The sequence below is a fragment of the Tachypleus tridentatus genome, chromosome 11 (genome assembly GCF_004210375.1).
Source record: "Tachypleus tridentatus isolate NWPU-2018 chromosome 11, ASM421037v1, whole genome shotgun sequence".
NCBI lineage: Eukaryota > Metazoa > Arthropoda > Merostomata > Xiphosura > Limulidae > Tachypleus > Tachypleus tridentatus.
Genome location: NC_134835.1, coordinates 66,006,768 through 66,028,843, shown reverse-complemented (window position 1 = coordinate 66,028,843; position 22,076 = coordinate 66,006,768). Strand labels below are relative to the sequence as shown.

At 31.9% G+C, this 22,076-nt stretch overlaps 1 protein-coding gene across 2 annotated transcripts in view; it reads right to left on the bottom strand.

Annotated features, from left to right (window-relative positions):
• The window catches only part of Tnpo-SR (transportin 3), a 101,186-nt gene that overhangs the window by 51,952 nt on the left and 27,158 nt on the right, over nt 1-22,076 (bottom strand). For both annotated transcript variants that reach the window (XM_076467659.1, XM_076467660.1), the window contains exons 5-6: nt 19,556-19,629; nt 2,959-3,022 (exon numbers count right to left, since the gene is read on the bottom strand). In XM_076467659.1, the coding sequence (XP_076323774.1) occupies nt 2,959-3,022; nt 19,556-19,629 (138 nt within the window). The remainder of the gene's footprint in view (nt 1-2,958; nt 3,023-19,555; nt 19,630-22,076) is intronic.

Here is a 22,076-nt window from a genome sequence, read left to right as displayed (position 1 = left end):
ATAGATTTTAGTGGGTCGCATGGTATGTTGAGTGCAACACTTTAAAATTAGATGTTTGTGATGTCAAAATACCAAGTCTATAGTTTTGAACAAATTAGGAACTTGAATTACTGATATTGATAAGCTAGAATATAAAATAAGAACCTCGTATCTTTTTATTTTGCTGAGATGTGGCTTATATGCTGAATCAAACCATTTTTTGGAAATGGTCCCTTATATACATTTACTTCAATATACGGCATGAGAATAACCAACTAGCAGTTTAGAATGTCCCCTAAAGATGTTTCTCAGCTATTTTAATCTGTGAAAAGGTTATGTTGTTTCAAACCAAGATTTCAAGAAGGTAGGTTGTGTCTGTAGTTGGCTCGAAGTTTCATATTGTTTTAAACCTAAATACATCTTAGTTACTAAGCTTAATAAATTATAATGGAATTCTATAGTATCAGTACAGTTATTTAGGATTTTTTGGGGTATTCAACTGTACATATGAAACCTAAAAAAATTTGTTTGATATCCTCCATGTGCAAAATTTTAAAAGACTTAGTAACCTATGTCCAACAGCAACTGAGTTCAAAGGTTGCAGCTAGAAGAGATAATTGTTTGCTTTTTTCTTTATTGTTGGGTATGTTAAGAAAAATAAGTTTGATGATTTATTTCTAAATAGTAATAATATACATATATACACACACACAAATAATGTATAATAATTGAAATGTGACTGAAAATTAAAAAACTAGTAGTCCACTAAAACACAACCAACACAGGGTAGACTAAAGTTCAGTTTTAAATAACTGGATATAGTAGTGCACGTGCACCATGTCAATGCAAGTTATGTAATGCTAGTCAGGCACAACTAAAAAGTCAAGAAAATAAAAAATAAATAGTGTCATGAAACTTTCTACTTATTTCCTCTTTTTTTATATGATGGTTACAAGATTGGTTAAGTGACAGAACCCCATTAGCTACAGTATAGAAAATAAAATATAAAGTCTTAATGAAAACAATTGTGTATTTGAAATGTATTTAGAAGGTATGAGAGATCATTCAAATATTATTTGAGATTTTTAAAGTGAATTTTTTAAGTCATAACATGAAATCACTTTGCACTAAGACTAGTAACAAAACAGACTTGATATTTTCAGAAACAAATCTTTTTTTTGTACAAAATACTTGTGATCTTTACTTAGTCTACCAAATTTTGTGAAGATACACTTGCTGTATCAAAAGTTATAGTTTTAATACTTAACCTGTGCAAATGTGTAGATGAACTCATGTATATTATACCAAGCCCAATGTGAAAAGGTTAATGATTTACTCAAAAACTAAATGCATTTTGAATGTCAAAAATTTCTGAAATATTTCAATGTGGTAAAAATTAAATGCAATTGCAAACATAAAGAACTCCAATATTCTTAAAATTAGTGTAAAATAACCTATTTAACTTACTTTTATGCATTTAATTTTACAAATTAACAGTTTTTCTACTATAATTTCAACTTCCTAAATATTTATATGTATCTAAATATCATACCAAAATCTTAAATTATTACCTCACTTTAAAACCTGTTATTTTAGTTCTAATCCATATTATTATCTTGATAATTTCAGGTGAACTCTGGTGAAATGCCAATACCACTTATATACTTCTTTTATCTTCCACTTTTAAAGTTTTACAAACTTTATTTATTCCAAAAATAAAGGAGATACCTCCAGAACGTCAAAAATCAAACGTATTCCTGTCAGTGTGATGCGATTCTAACTGCCTCAGTAACATTTAATTCAAACTGTTACATTTGGTTTAATAAAATTTATTTCTAATGATCTCTCATGAACTGTAAAAAAAAGTAATATTTTGAAATTAAAAGTTTCATACAGTTCTCATCAAGTCATATGCAGCTCTTACCATCTTGTATGCAGCACACATACAGCCAATGTAGAAAGTACATTTTTTACTGAATTAAAAATAAATTTCAAACATAAATCTTCATGTTTGTTTTCTTCATATCAAAAACCTTACATAAGACATATTAATAACACTAGTAATTTATTATATTTAGATGCTAAAACAGACTAAGGGAAAAGAAACTCCTACTGTAATGAGAAAAACAAATATTTAAAGCCACCATTTTTAGTAATATATTATTTGCATTTCTTTAAATATAAACATGCAGAGCCACTTCTGTTATGTAATTCTGTCTACTGACAGTCATATAACTACTAGAATTGTGTTACCACTTTAGATTCTGAACTTTAAGCAAAAAGACAAAAAAAACTATTTTTTAATTCCACTAATCATGTGGTGATGACACTTCTCTGTGCTTACTAACTGACAACAGTAATAGCAGTTACTTAAATTAGTATATAACATCATGCTTTCCTTTATTTTTACACATTGTACTAAGCCTAGGTTTATAACTAAAGCTGTCCTAAAAATTTATTTAAACTGTATCTTTTCACTCTAAGTTTCTGTTCACCTATATCAGGAATCCAAAACCTAACCCTTCGTTTGGATGAAATGACAGCCTATTTCAGTCTTGTGTGAAGAAAGTGCATGTATATATGTTTGAACATATAAATTAAGTACAATTAAGACAATTATATTACTTCACTTACGCCTTCCAAATACCTGGGTATTCACAAAAAAAAAGGTATAACCTAAACTTAAAATACTTAACAAAATGAAATTAAACTTCATACTCTTCTTTTCACAAAATCCAAAGAAGTTGTAAATATTAAGGGTATTAATGTATCTTTAAAACAAAAATAAATGAAGTATTTTTCTTTAGTATTTTCAGATTTGTTAAATGTGTCACTGCAAATTCTTAAGGAATTTTACATGTGATGACTGTATACAATTTAAGACCAAGAATCAAATGCTCATATAATTCAACTATAAGTAAAATTGCCAAATAAAACTGTTCACTCACTTTACTCTCTTCACATAACATGGTTTCTTACCTCCTCTGGTAAAACTGTGAGCACTTCTAGTAAGACTGGCAGGTACTTAGCGTCGTTTCCTAGCCTGAAATATCATCAAAGGTACTGCTACGATAAGATAGTTACAAATATTTCCTCCTTAAAATTCACTTTTGGTCATCGGACCTATCAGTGCAAGAACATGTAGCACACAGTGTCAATGCTGTAGTGATTATTCTCCACAAGACCCCAAACCACTTCATTTTTGGTTGAGACAATGCTGACTGGAAAGTGAAAATTCATAATAACAATTAAACACTCATGAACTAAATAATTTAAACAGAAATAAAGTTATGCTGGCCTCTGCTAAATCACACTGTTCCTGAAAATTATGGGTTGAACCAGCTATTCAACCAAGGTGGGATGTAACACATCATATTCTTATGAGTGTTCACTGCTAGAGCTTGCATCTGGTTAAAATAAACAGTGTGAATAAATCAACAATTTAAAAGAAAGGTATAGCATCTCATTCTGCACTTTTGGTAGTGACTAGTGCACCAAACCAAGGTACATTTCAACTATCAGAGGGTGAACATGAGAGTAGGGTGGTTGTATTTAAGACCCAATAACTTTATATTGAAAATGCTTTCACATCACAACTGGTTGATTTTGAATAATGGTTTCATTAAATGATACAACCACAAAAGCAAAACAAAAATTATACAAACTGGTTATATTTATCAACATATACTGACTTTTAACATTTATTTTGGCAGCACATCAGTAGTAACTACTTTGTGTTAGCAAAATGTATAGTCATGTGTGTTAGATATTTTTATACAGACAATACATTCAAAAGTTTGCACTGTTCGTGTATAAGAAAAATGTTTGCGATTCAACATAGTGCATTCATACTGACAAGACAACAAATGACAAGGGCTTGCAAACTGTAGTTGACTTCATTATACAAAACTTTGTACTGCTCAAAAATAAGCTAATTCACATTTTGATTCAACAGTTCCATTCATTCTACTATATAAGCACATGACAACAGCTACAAGCCATGACTTTTAGTTATTATTACTTGAGTTAATATTACAAAATTAACAGGAGTGGATACAGAGTACTCCTAGTTTCCAGAAAAAAATAAATGCGCATTCACACACAGACTTTCATAGTCAATTTGTGAAGCTTGATTTTGTATCATTCATAAAAACTAGAATAGCATATTCCATATAATTTTTTTTTGAAACAGTAATAATTAATATATTAACTTTATTACTTAACATATTATCAAGAAATTTTATATACATATCTATCATTACAACTAGGCCTATATGTCATTAACCTTATACTTGGGTTCAAGTGTTTGTTTGTTTCTTTGTTTTTTTAATTTCACACCAAGCTACATGACTGTTATCTGCACTACCTGTCCCTAATTTAGCAGTATAAGACTAGAAGGTAGGCAGCTAGTCATCACCACCCACTGCCAACTCTTGGGCTTCTCTTTTACCAATGAATAGGGGGATTGGCCTTCACATTATAACACCTCACGGCTGAAAGGGTAAGCATGTTTGGTGTGACAGGGATTCGAACCTGCAATCCTCAGATTACAAATTGAGCAACTTAACCACCTGGCCATGCCAGGCCAGGTTCAATTGTTTGATCCCTTTTTACAAATCTTGTACCCACCATTGCTCAGGATGATAAACTTATGAATAAAAGACTCAAAAGGTTAAGAAGTTTAATAAAATTAAAAATTCAGCATTTAAGTTCAATAAAGTCACAAGTGTTAAATTAGTTTGAAACATAAACAAGACAAGGAAGCAAACAATTTAAAATTTTCAGGTAAAAGTGAGTAGAGGTTTAATGTAGAATGACACAAGTTTGGGTTGTTGTTACAGACAAAAAAAAAAAAGCTTTCTAGAAAAACCAATCCATAAATTTTATACATTTCTTGCCTCGTCAACATACTACTGTTAATGATAAAGTCTTAAATATGTAGTGCAGATAATATTGAAAACTAATATTGTTCACAAATAAGTTTTGTACTTACTACTACACAGTAAAACCTGTAGGTACAAATTACTCTGAAATAACTTAAGAAAATATTAGTTATCAAAATGAGATCCATGAGTTTTGTGCATTGTAGATGAAAACCTGCAAGTTAACTGTAATATTTAAATGATTTGGAAAATCCCAGGAAGCTTCTCCAATAATGCAGACACACGTAACCTAATTACAAAAAATGTTTCCATTAATTAATTGAAATCATGAAGCTGAAGAGCTGCAGAACTAAATAACTAATAATTAATAATGTTTCTGATTAAAAAGTTAGCACACAGAATCACACATAAAAGTTGTCCCAGCTTGAGCATTTTGAATAGTTCACTATTCCTCTTCAGGTGAAGAACAGTGAAATATTCAAAAATACTTGTTTTGGATCTCGTTTGAAAACAATTTGATAATGGTAACAGAATCAAGAGTTCTAAAACAAACTGTGACAGTTTCACATAAAACCAATATGTTACCAAACTGGGGCAAAATGTATTTTCTACAAAGTAATAACATTTAGAGAAAAATAAAGGTGATTTAATAATACCAACATCCACTGCCAAATGTTTTATCTACTTGATTTTTAAAATATGCCACAATTGTTTACAATACTAAGTTTAAAGATTTCAAAAGTTATACTTACTAAGACTTTTTACATCTGCTTTGTATATTAATATTTTTTCAATGTTCATGCTTTTTTTTAAAGTAAAAATTTCAGACAGTGTCAATCACAAACTTACAATACATCATCGTATTTGCTGTGGGCCATTTTTAACCCTTTAAATTTTGTTTTGTCTGATACAAGTTAGCACACATGTTGAAAACAATTAACATGCAAAACTGTAAATGTTAAATGTTAACATGAAGTTTTAAACTTAGAATGTGCTTTAAATAATAGTCCAAACAAATAATGGACACCTCAAAAAATTATTCAATTATTATAAACTATTGAAATTCCTGGACTTTAATGAAATTGGAAAAAAAAACTTAATGGTTTAAAATTTAAAATATTATTTCTAGCTTGCAAAAGCTAAGAAAACTTCCACCATTTTTTCAACCACACAAACTAAAAATCACTTTCAATGAAAACCAAGTTATTTCTATTTTTCTGCAGCTATCAAACATCCCACCATGTTTTCTTGCCATACCAACTGAAAACAACATTTTACACCTTTTTCAATATCTGTGGCTCTATAATTTTTATTTCTTTTAATAATTTTTATCATAACTTTTCTATCATTATTTCACTTGTATCACATACTTCCCCACTGCCACTGAAACAGTAATGATATCTGCCATAATTGCTACTAGCATCAGCAACAGGATATCACAATCACATGGAACATCCAATAACATTTCACTTTATTGGCACTTAACTATCTCAAACTAAACTCTTTTGTCATAGTCAGGATATTTTGACATTTGGTCAATCGTAAGTATAGTAGGCCATAAGTATGGAAAGCACAATATGATCCATATTTATTCCACAAACATTCTACTTAACATTGGGTTGAATGTCTATATTATTAAATGCACATTCCACCACAATTTTGCTCCTTATTTTCACTCAGAGACTCACCCCTGATATGGGCAAACAGGCTAAGTTCTGCTTATCAATGGGTTTTGTTGTTTTTTTTGCCTGCTTCTTCCAATTAAACTGACTAACTGATGCTTCAAATCCTTTAGCTGACCCAAAATATTAAACCAGAAAAACAAATAAGTTACTTGAATACAAGAAACATGCCTATAAAGCTCCCTCATGTGCATTTAAAGATATATAATGATAATAAAATATTTTAAAGTTGCTCATTAATTGGCATAAACTTGCCACAGTCTTGTACATATTAAATAATTCATAACTACAAACTAAGGAATAATACTATGCAATGAATATATTCCCATACAAATTTATGTTGTTTTTCAGAGGATATTAAAAAAAAAATGTTAGTTTACTTGTTATTCCGGAATATTTTAGCAATAAGTAATAGCTGCCAGTGTAATGGCACTCTTTATTATCAATAATTTAGCTGTTATGAGCATTAACCTCAATTATTTTCAGTGGTGTCCAACAATGAAATTTGACTTCAAAGAGCAAATAGCTCTTTTAAACATTCAAGTCATAGTCAAGTGGACAGAATAAGCATAAGACAATATTTTGGTCTCAGCAAATGACTAGCCTTATTTTGATGTAAATGTTCTCTATTAATATACTTATATTCAATGTCAGATCAAATATAAGTGGAAGTGTACTGCATATTCAATATAATTAAAAAATACATAAAAACAACCTACATACATATTTTGTACATAATACACACAATAGCATTTAGTTCAACTATGAGCAGTGCATGTGCACGTGTGTGTCAATTCTCTTGTAAGTAGCTCACACCAGATCTACAAGCACTAACCTTAATATAATTATACTGGGTAGGTGGGTGCACAGTAAGCATGAACACATTTATTCCACAATGTGTAGCATCAGTTTTTTACTTCCAAAAAAGCAAATTTAATTCAACCAAGTCAAAGAGGAGTACAAATACAATAGTACAAATAATGTTCCACTGAAACTTATCAAATTTTACAGTGTTGAAATGGAAAACTGAAGAATACAAGATATAATTGATATCCTTTGATTTTTGCTTTCTCATATATTGGAAATTTTTAACCAATTGCATAAAACTTAAAACAAACTTACTAAATAATTTGTATTTTCAGCTTTTAAAAAATTAATATCATTTTATTTAGTTCTTGTGTAGTGTTATGAAATTTCATCTTGAGAGATATTTAAATTAAAGAAACTTGACACAAAAATTATTTAGGTTTTAGTTGGTTGGTTGATTTGGTATTTTATGGCACAAAGCAGCTAGGCTACCTGCAACAAAGATCCAGTAAAAAGCTGAAATTAAAGTAAATTTAGCAAAATTCATAAAAGGAAATTAGAGTGAAACAAAACAAAGCTTTAAGAAAACCATAAATAGCATAAAACTAATGTTTACATCTAGTCTGCAGCAGTAAAACTACAGTAATACAAGTTGTAAAGGACTTTCTGTAGCACAACTGTAATTATCATAACTCACACTGAAGACAAACAGGCAAGCACAAAAACCACCGTCAGTTGCCTGAAGTTAGCTTTTCCAGTCCTGGTTCCGAGTTATTTGACATTATGGTCATTTTCAAAAAGTAATAAAAGTTTTAAAAGATTTGTAGCAAAATTTTAATAATAACTCGCCAGAATGACTAACGGGTAGTTCAAACAGCAGCGTAAGTCACCTGAATTTGGCCTTTCCATACCTGGTTTCAAATTATTTGATGTTATGGTCAGTTCCAAATTTCAAATCAAACTAGATGGACTATGATTCTTAAGAGAGAATCACAGTAAAAAAAGGTCTAATGTATAAATTTAAAAAACGTATGTGACATCAGAGATGCCAACTATTTCAAATGACTGAGCATAATGATTGTAGACAGACCCCTTTATCATATGTGGCTACAAGTCTGACCAATGTCTCTAAGCTGTTTATTATTATATTATTATTACAACTATTATTACTTATTACAGCTACAGATTGCTCATTTATGACTGTGTTTTGTGTATTTAATAAATAAATTTAAAAACTTCTTTTGAAATAATGTCTTTTATTTAGTTCAGAGTAACAAACATACTGGTAAAACAACATTGAACATGCACAAACAGTAAGCAGAAAAAGTCTTTGTATAAGGACTAGTTTATATCATGTTCATGACACTCATTGTAATAGTTTTGCAGGTGTTGCAGCCTTTGCTTTCATGAGAATGTCTCTGGATGGTTGGGAGTTATAACAATATTGTCCATTTGACTGCATACACATCTTGCGTGTTATAATACTGCTCAAAACTGAGGTGCTCAAGTTTGGTCTGAACTTGCTTTTGTTTTTAGTCACTAAATTAAATATCCTTTCACTGTCAGCATTAGAATGGAAGATTGTAAGAATTCTGAGCATAATCCTACACAGAATGTCATACTTCTGGTTGCCATTTCCATCCTTAACTGTAGATAGCTGAACCCAAAACTTGTCAACATTCAACTGAAGGAGAGTTTCTGAGAAAGTATCAATTTGCTAGTTCAAATATTGCTCTTCCAACTTTTCAATTGTGTTGTGCTCATGTGTATTGACAAAGACAGGATACCTGTCTGTGAAGAAGCATAGAGAAGAGAAATCTTTGCTGACTTTCAGTTTTGGATCAGCATCCTCTGCATGAATCATTCAGATTCATCATTTAGAGGGAAATGTTTCATCATATAATTTGTAGCTGCAATATAATATTTCTTGACACTGGTGTAGAAGCTGATCAGGTCCAGGTCCTTTTCATATTTAACAATGTATTCCTTGGCAACATTTCCAATAGAATCTGCCTCATCAGATTTGTGTAAGGATTCATTGTTGTAGTCAAGTTCAGTGATGTTGCCTTCAAGATATTCTGGCTTAATGTATCTGACAAGTATATTTTTAACTTGTGTAATCAAAGTTCTTTGCAAAATGTGTATGCAAGGTTCTTCTCTTTCCAATATCAAATTGGCTTGTTCAAATAGAGGAATTGCAGACTGAAGAAAAAGACAAAATAACAAGTTCATTGTGTTGTCCAAGAAAACTGTTAAGTTATCTAACTTGCTCTGCTCATAACTTTTCTTGGTTACTGCCTTGCTAGCTTCCACTTTCTTCTCTTTTTTCATTGATTGTCTCTTCTTTAGTTCAAGGTCAGACTGCCTAAACATATATTGAGTTACATCAAATGTTTCTTTGTCTGCTTTTGGAGACTGTTGTCTTGTGTCCCTGTGTGGCTGGGAGGATGTCTTGACTGTGTCCCTGTGTGGCTGGGAGGATGTCTTGACTGTGTCCCTGTATGGCTGAGAAGGTGTCTTGACTGTGTCCCTGTATGGCTGAGAAGGTGTCTTGACTGTGTCCCTGTGTTGCTGAGAGGATATCCTGACTGTTAAAGTCTTGCTGCCTGACTTAACTGCACATTTAAATCCTTTTAAATCTATTTTTTACCTTTTCACAGTGAAAATACTTCTTCAATGGCTTCCACATGTCCAATATTCTGTTGAGGCACACCCCAAGTGATAGCCATCTTGTGTTAACAAGTTGTAGAATTTTTCTTGTTTCTTTGTCATATAATCCTTGAAACTCTTTGAAATATTGTTTTCTGCTAGCACCTTTTTCCAGAAAATAGTGGATATCTATCAATATATCAGAAACTGGACAGGGCAGTTCTCTGAAAGCTTTCTGGGCAGCAATATTCATGAAGTGACAGGCACAGCCCATGAAGTAAATGCTAGGCTGTCGTCTTGAGATGTGTCCCATCACACCTTTACCCATACCAGACATAACTGAGGCATTGTCTGAAAAAAAAATCTAAGACAGTTTTTCCCATGGAATTTTCCTCTCTGTCAGTTCGTAGTACAAAAGCTTGAAAATATTCTCTCCAGTTGAAGCTTCTTTCCATTCCACCATTGTCAAAAGAGAACAAAATTTTTCCAAGCAAAGGGTCAAGATATCATACAACCACTGGATACAGTTTTGAGTCATCCATGTCTGTGGATCCATCTGTGGCTAAACTGTAAACACTGTTAGTAAGTATGCTTGAAATCATTTTGTCATCTTCACAACCAAACATTTCTACGATGGCTGTAGTTTTGGTTCCAGCACAGCTATATTTTTTTGATTTATCAGAGTCTGGGAACATTTTTCTGAATAGATGTCCTGCATGATCGGCTCCAGGGTAACTTATGAGCAATGACGAATTGCGTGAACATCACTTCTGCATTTATGGTTTCATATTCTGAATTCTTACTCATAAATGTCGTTATCTGCATCGTTTTTGTCTTCGCCTCAGCCTTTTGTTGGTGAGATGCCAATTTTGTGTGTCTGGAACAATCGTTTATCCCACCATGCATCACAGAAAAATCGATGTGACAAACTGTACAAAACGCATGACTGTCACTGACTTTTGATGCAATGACCAGATATTTTACACTATACTCTTTCCTAAATTTTTGATTCACAGTTTTAGTCCTTTTAGATTTGCCAGAACCAAGACAACCTGGTTAACGAGGCCTCTTTTTTTCCATCTTGTGAACGATCACATTGACGTTTCTATGCCGCTTAGAAAACGAGAAATACCCATCTGCACGAGAGCTGATTGGCTGACAAGCACTGATGACGTAACTATGAATTCCCCCACATACCCAGTATGGAGAAGCACAGCACTCCAACTATTGGTAGATGTCGGAGATACAAATATTTTTTATTTTAAGCACAAATATGATTATCGCAAGTAACCATTTGGACTATGTCTCTATTTATTATCAAAATTTATTTGTATCTCACTGGAAATTTTCTTTTCACCCCTTTCAAGCCCTGAAGGAACAATTTATCACTTTATTGTATTGGTCTATATAATATATAATAATTTGGGAGTCGCAACAAGTTGTAATATTTGTCTGTATGAGCGAATAGTCATAATGTATACACCAAAATAGTAATGATTATGCTCAAATCGTAATTAAAAAGATTAACGGCTTTTAAAAAACTAAAATCGTCTCCAAGGTAAACAGTGTCACCATCACCAATAACACTAACATTATGGACACACCTTGGGACAGAACATGTTTAAAATGGTGCTGTCGTTGAAAGTCATAACGACTGCAAAAAAGTAAAATGTGGCTTATTGTGACCTGAGTGTTACACTGGTGCATCAGTTCCAGATAAAAAAAAACAATGAATTAAAAAACTGTGACCAATGCGTAGTCCAGTGAGAACAACTTCCTCTTTCCGATCCTTACGGAAGCAAGATGGCCAAAGTCCAATACAGGGTTTTATTTGGAAAAACGTTTTTGACGTTGCTCACTCCTAGTCGACTTCGAGCTGGCACAAAGCCAAGCCTTCAATAGAGGACCATAGTCCATGTGTAGAACCGGCACAGCAATAACAGTGCCACAGTAAATAGATTTACTTGTGGTGTTGGCAAGCTTGTTCCCACAAATACTAACATGGCCCAGTATCCAGAAAAGCTGGACAGAAGAAGATGTTAAAGACAAATGGGCCAGTTAGTTTTGAATATTGTTGAGAACATGGTGTGAACTAACGTGAAACAATTCCAGAGCCATTAGAGAACTAAGTGAGTCAGTATAAATAGTGCATTTTGATTCCTGCTTAACTTCTATGTAATACAGGGCAAGGGAAATGGCATATGGCATACAGTTCAGCAGTGAACACAGAAACTGTAGAGGGGATTCTGCACGCAACCACAACAAACCATGGCAGAACACACATAACCTGATTTCAAACCATCTATATAAATAGGAATGGAAGGATGATTTGAAAGATGTTCAGCAAATAACACAGTGGGATAGGCTGACCAGTGGATACAGCAATGATATCCAAGGACAGACCCAATTCATCCAACTGCACCTGGATATGAAGGCCAAAAGGAGCAATGGTGGATCGTCTGCTCTGAAAAAACATGGTCCACTGAGGAAGGAAAACACAATCCCAGGTCAGACCTGGGATGATCTGGTAAGGAACAATGTTTCAAAGCATAAAGTAATGACAGTTGCAAATGGTGGAGGTGCAAAGAAGGTTCATGAGACTATGTATAAGGTCTGAACTGGGAAAGTGCAGAAAGCCCAAATGCAGAGAAAAAATGTCCTTAATGATGAATAGGGTCCAGCATCTTTAAGGCCAAGATTCTGGCAGAGCCATAGACCAGTAATCCATAGTCAAATTTCAATCGAATAAGTGCATGATATATCTTTAGCATAGAATGATTAGTTCCCCCAAGTGAGAAAAGAGAGGACATGGAGGATGTTCAGTGCTCTTGTACATTTGACCCACAGCTGCTTGATGTGTGGTATACAGGTCAGCTTAGAGTCAAAGATAAGCCCCAAGAACTTTGTCTCAAGGACCACAGGCAGTACAACTTCACCAATATGGAGTTCAGGATCAGGATGAATACCCAGTTGGTGGCAAAAGTGCATGGAAACAGTTTTAGAAAGAGAAAAGTTAAAGCCATTTGCAGTGGTCCACTTCAGTTAATGATTGAGGGCAGTCTGTAGCTGCCACTCAATATACCTTATGTTTGACAACTGACATGAGATGTGAAAGTCGTCGACATAGAGCCTGTTTGCAACAGTGTGAGGGAGTTGTTCAGTAATGGCATTAATTTTTATACTGATGACACTCAGAACACAGTCATGAAGGGGCTCCACGTTCCTGTAGAAAAGAACGAGAAAGTGTCGAATCCACATGGAATCTCCTGTCCATTAAAAAAGTTTTAATAAAAATGGGCAAATTGCCAACCCACATATATGGAGGTCTCGCAAAATGCCATACCTCCAAGTTGTATATAAGCCTTCTCAATGTCAAAGAATATTGATACAAGATGTCGTTTGAGAAAGGTTTCTCCAACTGATGTTTCAAGTCAAATCAGGTGGTCCACAGTGGAGTACTATTGTTGGAACCCACACTAGGTGGGCAAGAGGAGGTTGTTTGATTTGAGGAATCAAACAAGATGAGCATTAGCCATTCTCTCTAAGGTCTTACAGAGACAGCTCATCAAAGCAAAAATTGGACAGTAGTTTGAAGGAATCTTGGGATCTTTTCCAGGCTTAGAGAAAGATAGGACAATAGCCTAGTGCCAAGCATCAGGAAAAACATTCTCCTGCCAGATCTGGTTAAAAACAATTAGAAGAACAACAAGAGATCCAGAAGATAAAATGGCACAGTGTGTCACAGTGTACTCTGCAATTAAGATAACCTGCCTTGATGGTGGCAGGCAGACGTGGTGATGTAAATGTGAGAATGAGGACATTGGTCGGCACCATAATTCCACCTTTGAGAGTAGATATAAGCCTCACTGTAAAAACTCCTTAAGTGGAGAGACCAGTGAGAATCTCCGTGATGAATTCAAAGTAGCATGAGGTGTAACCTCAATAGGTATATCCCCAATTGCCTTTGTTGGCAAGAAGAGTTCACTGGGTTGAGATGTGGATGTTTCCACCAATAGGTCACCAAATCAAAGCTTCTTTACTGACTTTGAAGAGCCAGCAAGTTCCTCTTGTCCCATTTGAATGAAAAAGGGAGACATCTGCCCCAAAGGTTTGTCTGAAAGAGAATGTATAATAAGAAAAATGAAGTACAACAGGTGTTACAGATGTTGAAGATCGCTGCTCAGAATCTTCAAGACGTGGTCTTGTACCTGTGGACTGTTTTTCACTATTTTATTTAAATTTTTATTTGGAGATCCATAATTAAAAGAGGAATATTTCAGTACCCACTGACCCCACCCACCATGGAGCCCTATGAGGGGATGCACTACAACGTCAAACAAAGACACTGCAGTAACGCCATGGTTTTGTGAGCACTATACCCAAACACCAGCATCAGATACAATGTCCACAACACCTGATGAGAACATCCAACACTGGTACTTGGTTGATCCTAGCCCAAGTAGACCAGCCAATTGGCACAAGGGGGCCACCCTAAGGCTGCCATCAACATGAATTCAAGGCCAAAGTGGTGCATTAGGAATGGATCCCTCAACCACCAGGATTCTTTCCTCCCCTTCACTGGTTGCCATGCACAGCAAACACGTGAGTAGATGTCTAGATCCCAGAGGAGGTAAACTGAAAGAATATACAATTCCCTGGAAGGTCCCCTCACCATGTACAGGAATCCACACTGAGGGGTTTAAGTTTTAAATAACACAACTGTTAAATGAAATTAACATTTAATAATACACAATATATAAAATTAGACTGAGAACAGTCTTAATGGTTTTATCAAGTAAATTACTTAATGTTTTACTATATTTTGTAACAGAGGACAATCTCATTTTTAATATTTATTGTGTGCAAGTAACTTCTGGTTTCTTTTAACAACTGGATTCATTAATGTGATCATTCTGATACTTTCTTTTATTGATTGGAGTAGTCACCACTCACAGCTATAAATCATTAATACACTGTAAACAGTAATGAGAGGTCAGTCTAGGTAACAATGTTCGTGGACAAGATAAATTTCCATCTAATAAATATAGTTTCTGTTTAAAAAATAAATTATTTCATTTATAGTTACAGATAATTCTCAAAATATAAAATATACATACATGACCTTTTAACTAACTTACATTTGCAAATAAGTTAAAACTTCTTTGTAATCAACATATGCTAATAAACTGAAAATCAAAATGCAGTTTTAAGGCTTACTAAATTACGTAATCACAAAAATCTATAAAACAGAGGAAACATGTCATATGTCAGGGTGGTTTGTTTTTGTTATGTTCTTTGGCAAAATTTATAAAATAAAATAGTTCATCTTTACTGTTTGACATTTTCCAGTTGCAGTAATATAAGTATGAATGTCTCTCCCTCTGTGAGTCTATTTCTTATGCACAGTCACATCTTTAAAGCTAAAATCTCCTAATTCAGGGTACAGATATAATTTTGCAAGGGATGTAACATGGGTTATGTGGCTATGGCTTCAGAAGCTGTTTTGAGGTCACAAATTAAAGCAAAAGTATCCAATATAGCAATTTTTGGCAAACAGAACAACCAACTGGTCTCAAATTGAAAAGGCTAGCTTTGCTTGATAATGTATGGTTAAGAGACCTGTTATTTATGTTTCTTCTCTGCATGAGGACTTTTCCTAATCATTCTATCCATAACCAATTAACTGTTAAAGTGACTTACAAACTTCTTAGAGCTTTCATTTGTGTTCTTTACCCCCCTCTTTCTTCATTCTACACATACATTCCTAATCTCTAACTCCTCTTAAATGAAAAAGCTTGCTGTTTCCTCTTGAACATGCATGCACACTCCCTCAACTAAATAGGCTTGGTTCAATCATTTTTTGCTTTGCTTGTATGTACTTGCAAGAATCAGGTATACAATAACTTCACAAACAAAATACATGGTGTTAACAAATTTTCATTTATGTTGTGTTACAACAAAAGAAATTAATTATTCATTAATTGGAACAATAATAAAATTAGAATATACTGCAAACAACACTAGACCATATAGCAAAAAGCAGGAAATAAAATGGGCAGGAATTTTGTTTTGGAAACTTGAAAAGTCAAACAAAGCACAGGTAAGAAACAGGAGTAATTTACCCAATTTTGTTCTTTGGCAAAAAATCATGACTAATATGGTTATTTAATCAAAATAGTTCAGTGTACTTAAAGCAATTTTTATCCAAGCAATGAAAAAAAAAAAGCCACCAACTACTATACTCATTTAGCCCTACAGATACAGGTAGGTCAAAATGTACATACATGACCTTTCAACTTAGTTGCATCTGCAAGTAAATTAAAACTACTTTATAATTAAAGTATGTTAATAAACGTAGCATCAAAATGCAGTTTATAATCCAAATTTTTGTATTATCTAAGTCTAATTTCTAAATCCCAGAAGGAAATATCTAAGTAAATTTTCACTTTGCACCTTTCCGAGCTACACGTTCTTATTTGTAACTTTTTCCCTTACAAGTGTTTTAAATTGTTCAATCAATTAAAAACACACAGTATACATACTGAAAAATCACAGTATAAAAGTGTAACCTCTAATCTCCTTGCTTTATTGAAATAGCACCATATTTGTTTAACCCACATTAACACACCTCTACCACATCCTGTCTTTGAAGAAATTTCTGTAATTTTCTCTAACACTGTTGAATGTGTTTATAGCTAATACAGAATTTATATTCTGTTACAAAAATCAGATAATTTTATTTGTTTTAACAGCCAAAGCCAATATATGAATAAGAGACAATGTTATGTAATTGTTCCCCTTCTTGACTCATTTAAATGTTTAAATACTCCTGTCTATAAATTCAAAGCCAAAAGTCTATGAAACAGAGAAAATGTGTCATATGTCAGTGTTTTTTGTTGTTTTTTTATCTCCTTCAGCAAAACTTATAAAATAAAACAGTTCATGTTTACTGTTCAACATCTTCAAGTTACCTTAAAAATTATAGATATAAAGCAATCACCTGTGATTGATGGAAGCCAAAAGTGTATGAAAAAGTAAAAATGTATATTATTTCAGGATTTTTTTCAAATTCCCCTTCTTAGGAAATACTAAAACAAAACAGCTAATGTACACTATCAAGCAGTTTCCAATTATCATACAAAAAATTAATGTAATCAAATCAGCCAATTCTGGATGATGGATACTAACACAGATACATAAACATACTGATTATCTTTATAGTAACATTTTTGTTTTATATTACTAAACATTACTTAACAGAATTAACTAAACTGCAGAAATCAGAAACTTTAGTTAAATAAGGAAACTTAACTCCTAAAATAATTTCTTTTCAAAGGATATAAAATGGACTGTTGTCATGTGGGTACTTGTGATATAGCTCATTTTGTTTTTATCCACGATACAGCCATGTGATTTATTTCTTTGTCATAGTTAGATGCAACTCAAAGAGCAACAACAAATAGTATTAAAAAAAGCATGCATGAAACTGTTTAGGAGAAATAATTGTAACAATATGTTTCAATCTGTAGTCTTTTTTTTGTGTTGTCATTTTTATTTCATATTTGTCTTTTTGTTTCACTATACAATAATGATTTAGCTACAATTAATGTTACAGCAGAATGAAATAAAAAGGTTTTAGAGAAACTACAAACTTTTGATATTTATTTATTAGGTTTTAAAAGTTATGTAAATGAAATAAAAACGTTGAGTGCTCTTATTCTTACCATTAACGTCACCTCTCACTCAGACTGACTTAGTAAAAGCTGCATGAGTTCATAGACAAATCTTTAGTACAAATATTTTAAAATGTAATTTTTTGTGTGTACAATATAATAGGCTGTAACGTTTACTAAAAGAATGCCCAACATCAAGATACATTTAGTTCATGCAGAGTTTTTGCATGAATAGTTTCATGGTTACATGATAGTTACAAAAGCTATCAAAATAACCAAGCCCATATATAGAGTTATGTTTTATATGATGTCTTGTCATAGAAAAAAAATTCCATTTCTTTGAGAGAATATAATATGACAAGGACACATCATCAGGAATGAAAGAAACATCCATATTAAGTAGTCTCTCTTACATCAATACTATAAAGAATTCATGGATATAGTTTTTTCTTAAGTCTTCTAAATTTCCCATTGTCCTCTACTGCAAGAGATCAGTCTAGTCATACTCCTATAAAACCATAAATTACACTCTACAGCAATGTAGATACTATATAATCTACTCAATTATATTTAAACTTTGCCTTTAGTTATTTTCAAAACTGAGCTTCATAAGTAGTTGTCTCAATTACATGCTGTGATTTCATAAAGGAATGAAAATCCAATGTTGTGTTTATAAAAGCAGAAAAAAACCACATAAAAACAAACATATTTTACTTTAAAATGTCAAAATAAGTAAAGTTATTATTTTAACTTAAAATCTGAAATTTTTAATGCAGGCTATAAGAACATGCAACCTTATTATAATATTCAAATTTATATTTCATGCATTTAGTTGTCTGTAATAGTTAAGTTTTGACCAGTGTAAACCCATAACTTGAGACAATAACATTTCTGCATCATCTTTGTTTTTATGGTATTACTGGACATAGAATTAGATGGTGCTACCAACTTTAATACCTGAGTACACAATGGTCACTTTACAATCTTGTGCTTGAGTGGCTCAAGTTTAAGATGCATAATTTTTTTACTTTCTGACTCGACATGTGTACATTTCAATCTATGCAAGTTTGTCAGTCTCTTTCAGGTCATCAGACAAACTATCATCATGGAGTAATGCTCAGTTCACTTGTTGTTCAACTGATTCAAGAGAGTCAATCAAATAAACAATAATATTTCAAGTTCAACTGAATCAGTGCTTGCAATGTTTGTTTTCTTCTTTATATTGCATAACCTATTTTTGTTTTTTCATCTTAAAATTCACCTCCAGCACAGAAAATATTCCATCTTCATTCTTCAAACATCAGTGATTCACTGCCAGTTAAATATTACCATTCCTTTGATGACTGTAACTGTACATTATCTGCATGTAAATATTTACTTAATAATACCACACAGATTTCAAAATCTTGCACATTGTAAAAATATTAAGTACTACTACAGTAGTCAAATACTATTGATTCTGTACAAATTTGGTCTAGATCAATAAAAAAACTTTAGTCATGTGTATGAAGTGTTTAATAAATAAAATGTTTTTTTAGCTAAACAATTCTGAATAAACCTTTAAAACTAAACAATATAGCAATATTTACCAATATAAATATACTACAAAAATTTAAGGAATAAAAGTATGTTATTCAAATACCTTTTTTAACTTTTAGAAAAAGCTCATATTAACATTTGGTGTAATATTATTTTATGCAATATATGTTTCAGCACACTTTTGGTTACTTCACATTTTAAAAAGGTTCCTATAAATCATTAAACTCAATTTGTTGAGTTTGCATTTTTTAGAGTAAAAGTAAAATTTTCTCTAATGAATATATAAACCAATGATTTACATTTTTTCCAAATTTTTTAATGATGAAAATAAATATTTCCTAACCTTTCAATGATGTCTTTAACTGGTGATTCCCATGAGGCCATCTGCAGTGCCAGGTCAGCTAATGCTAAACATAACTGTAAAGTAACAGAACATCAGAAAATATTATTTACTATTCTTTAAGCAAAGTTATATACTTACATTAAGGACTAAAAATATATCAATTATTGCAGAACTTTTATTCTAAAAACTCAAAAGTGAATAAGAACAAAAGAGAATATGCTATAAATATGTCAACCACACAATTTCAGCTATATACATTGTTAATGAAGCCTTTTGCTCAGTATAGTTATCAGGTTGGCTAGGTTATGACAAACATAGCAGTGGTCAAGGTGTTACATATAATAATCAGTTTTTATGAACAACTGTTATGGCGTGATCAAGATTAAGCAAGTCAATCAGTGTTATTTCAGTCATTTAAAAATCTGATTTTTTAATGAAGAATTAATAATACAACATTATTTAATACATTTTAACTTTTTAAACTTTAAATTCTAAAAACTGTCGAGTGAAAGCAAAGTAGAATACCTTATGTCAATCACACTACATCTGCCATAACCAATGCCAACAAGACCATCTACAAATACCACAGATTATATATTATGACATTTGCACAATTTCATTTTACTGTAAAACAACCACATTTCCTTTAATGTAGAGTATATATATTGTCAACTAATCTGTATAAACAAGAATCCTGTTGTGTGTAATTATCTCTAAAACATCTTAAATTTCCAGCTACCAGCTTGCCTCAAAATAATATCATAAAACACTTTAAAAAAACTAGTAGTATTTAATATAGTTATCAAGCCATAATTATTTAAATATAATCTTCAATCAAACAACAAAAAAGGTTTTTTTTACATTTCTTATGCCCAAATACTTATCCACTGAAATAATAGTATATAACATCTAAAGTTTGTCAAATTTTAAAGCATTTATGGATTTAAAGATAAATCAGGACTATAAAGTACAAATATAATAATATTGTTACATTTCAAAATTAAAAATTTCAATATTTCATATTTAAAAAATATAAATTAAAAGTACTCATGCATTCAGTTTCACAGTTAAATTGTAACTGACAAATAAAATCTTCTATCTTCTTCCATACAGCTATGCTTTCAACAATTTTAAGATTGACCTCAAGACTCTCAATTGACAAGGACTTGATTAATTTGACCAACCATGTGACCTCTTTGTATTCATTTACTCTTTAAAGATTTAATACTTCTAAATTTAACATATTGTGTATGAAGTCACAAAATTTAAGTTTTTCAGTAAACCTTACAAGTCGTTCACATACAAAAAAATCTTTTTAGTGAATTATTTTTTATAAACTAAAAATCTGTCCATGAATATATTATTTGTTTTGAATAGTCTGTGTGCAAAGTAATTTTCATGTTAAGTTCAAAAATACTTTTCCTTGTCTCAAAAATATCAAATTACCTTTGTGTAATCCCTAAAACCTCTTAAATACATTTCAAATGTTTTTCAGTAAAACTTTATATTTTTTCTCTATCCTATCTCAAAACGGAATTGTCAATTTGAGTGACCTTGTAGCCACCAAAAAGCAACTTAAATCTAAATTATCCTTTTTTCCTTCTAGAGTGACTTCAAATTATAACATGAAACTACATCACTTTATCCTAAGTAGCTTTAAGCTCGTATCAGTATACATCTATTTATAATTAAATTTTATTACCTTTTGATAACCCTATGTACTGTGTCTAACTACTATCTGCACCATCGTAAGTTTTAAATCACTCAGAGCACATGCATCTCATGTTACATTACCAATAAGCTACTACAAGCTGCTTGCATGCTTTCATTCATGAAAACTTATTATATTCTTATTATTTATTTAAACTAATCTAATTTTAACTAACCTAAACAAAATACCTATTTTTACATTTTAGTTACTTCAATAATAATAAATAAATGTGAAAAACAAAAATATTACCTAACCTTTTTTCTTACTGTCAATTATCAAAACAATTAAGCCTATTTTTGTATACTAATGGTAATAGTTATTTAATTAAATAATGCACCAAACAATATAGACTAACAACATGCAAAAGCAGACACTTGTCTCCAACAATCACAATTTTTCTGGCTTTTTATAACTGTGTAATGAGAGCCATTACATATGCATCCAAGACAGCTGTTGTGATTCTTGTGGAAACTTAAGTTGTATTGTGAGTTAAACTGATACTTATCCATTTAGAACACAAGATAATACAATAAGCTATTTGATAGATGAAAACCTTGATTTTCTATTAGTTATAGGTAATATCTAATCACATGCAAGAAAGAACTATTAACAAATCCTAAAAGAGAGAATGTAATAGGTGGGTGTGGCAGGAGATGTCTGATTTTCTATTTGATAGCTCTGTAACCAAACAAAATTGAAGGGTATAAAAATTACAGTTTGTCTGAGCAATGACAATTCTGTAGTGAGTTCTTTACTTTTCATTTATTACTCTTTCAAGGAATAGTGAAAAAACAAAGACAAGAAAATGCC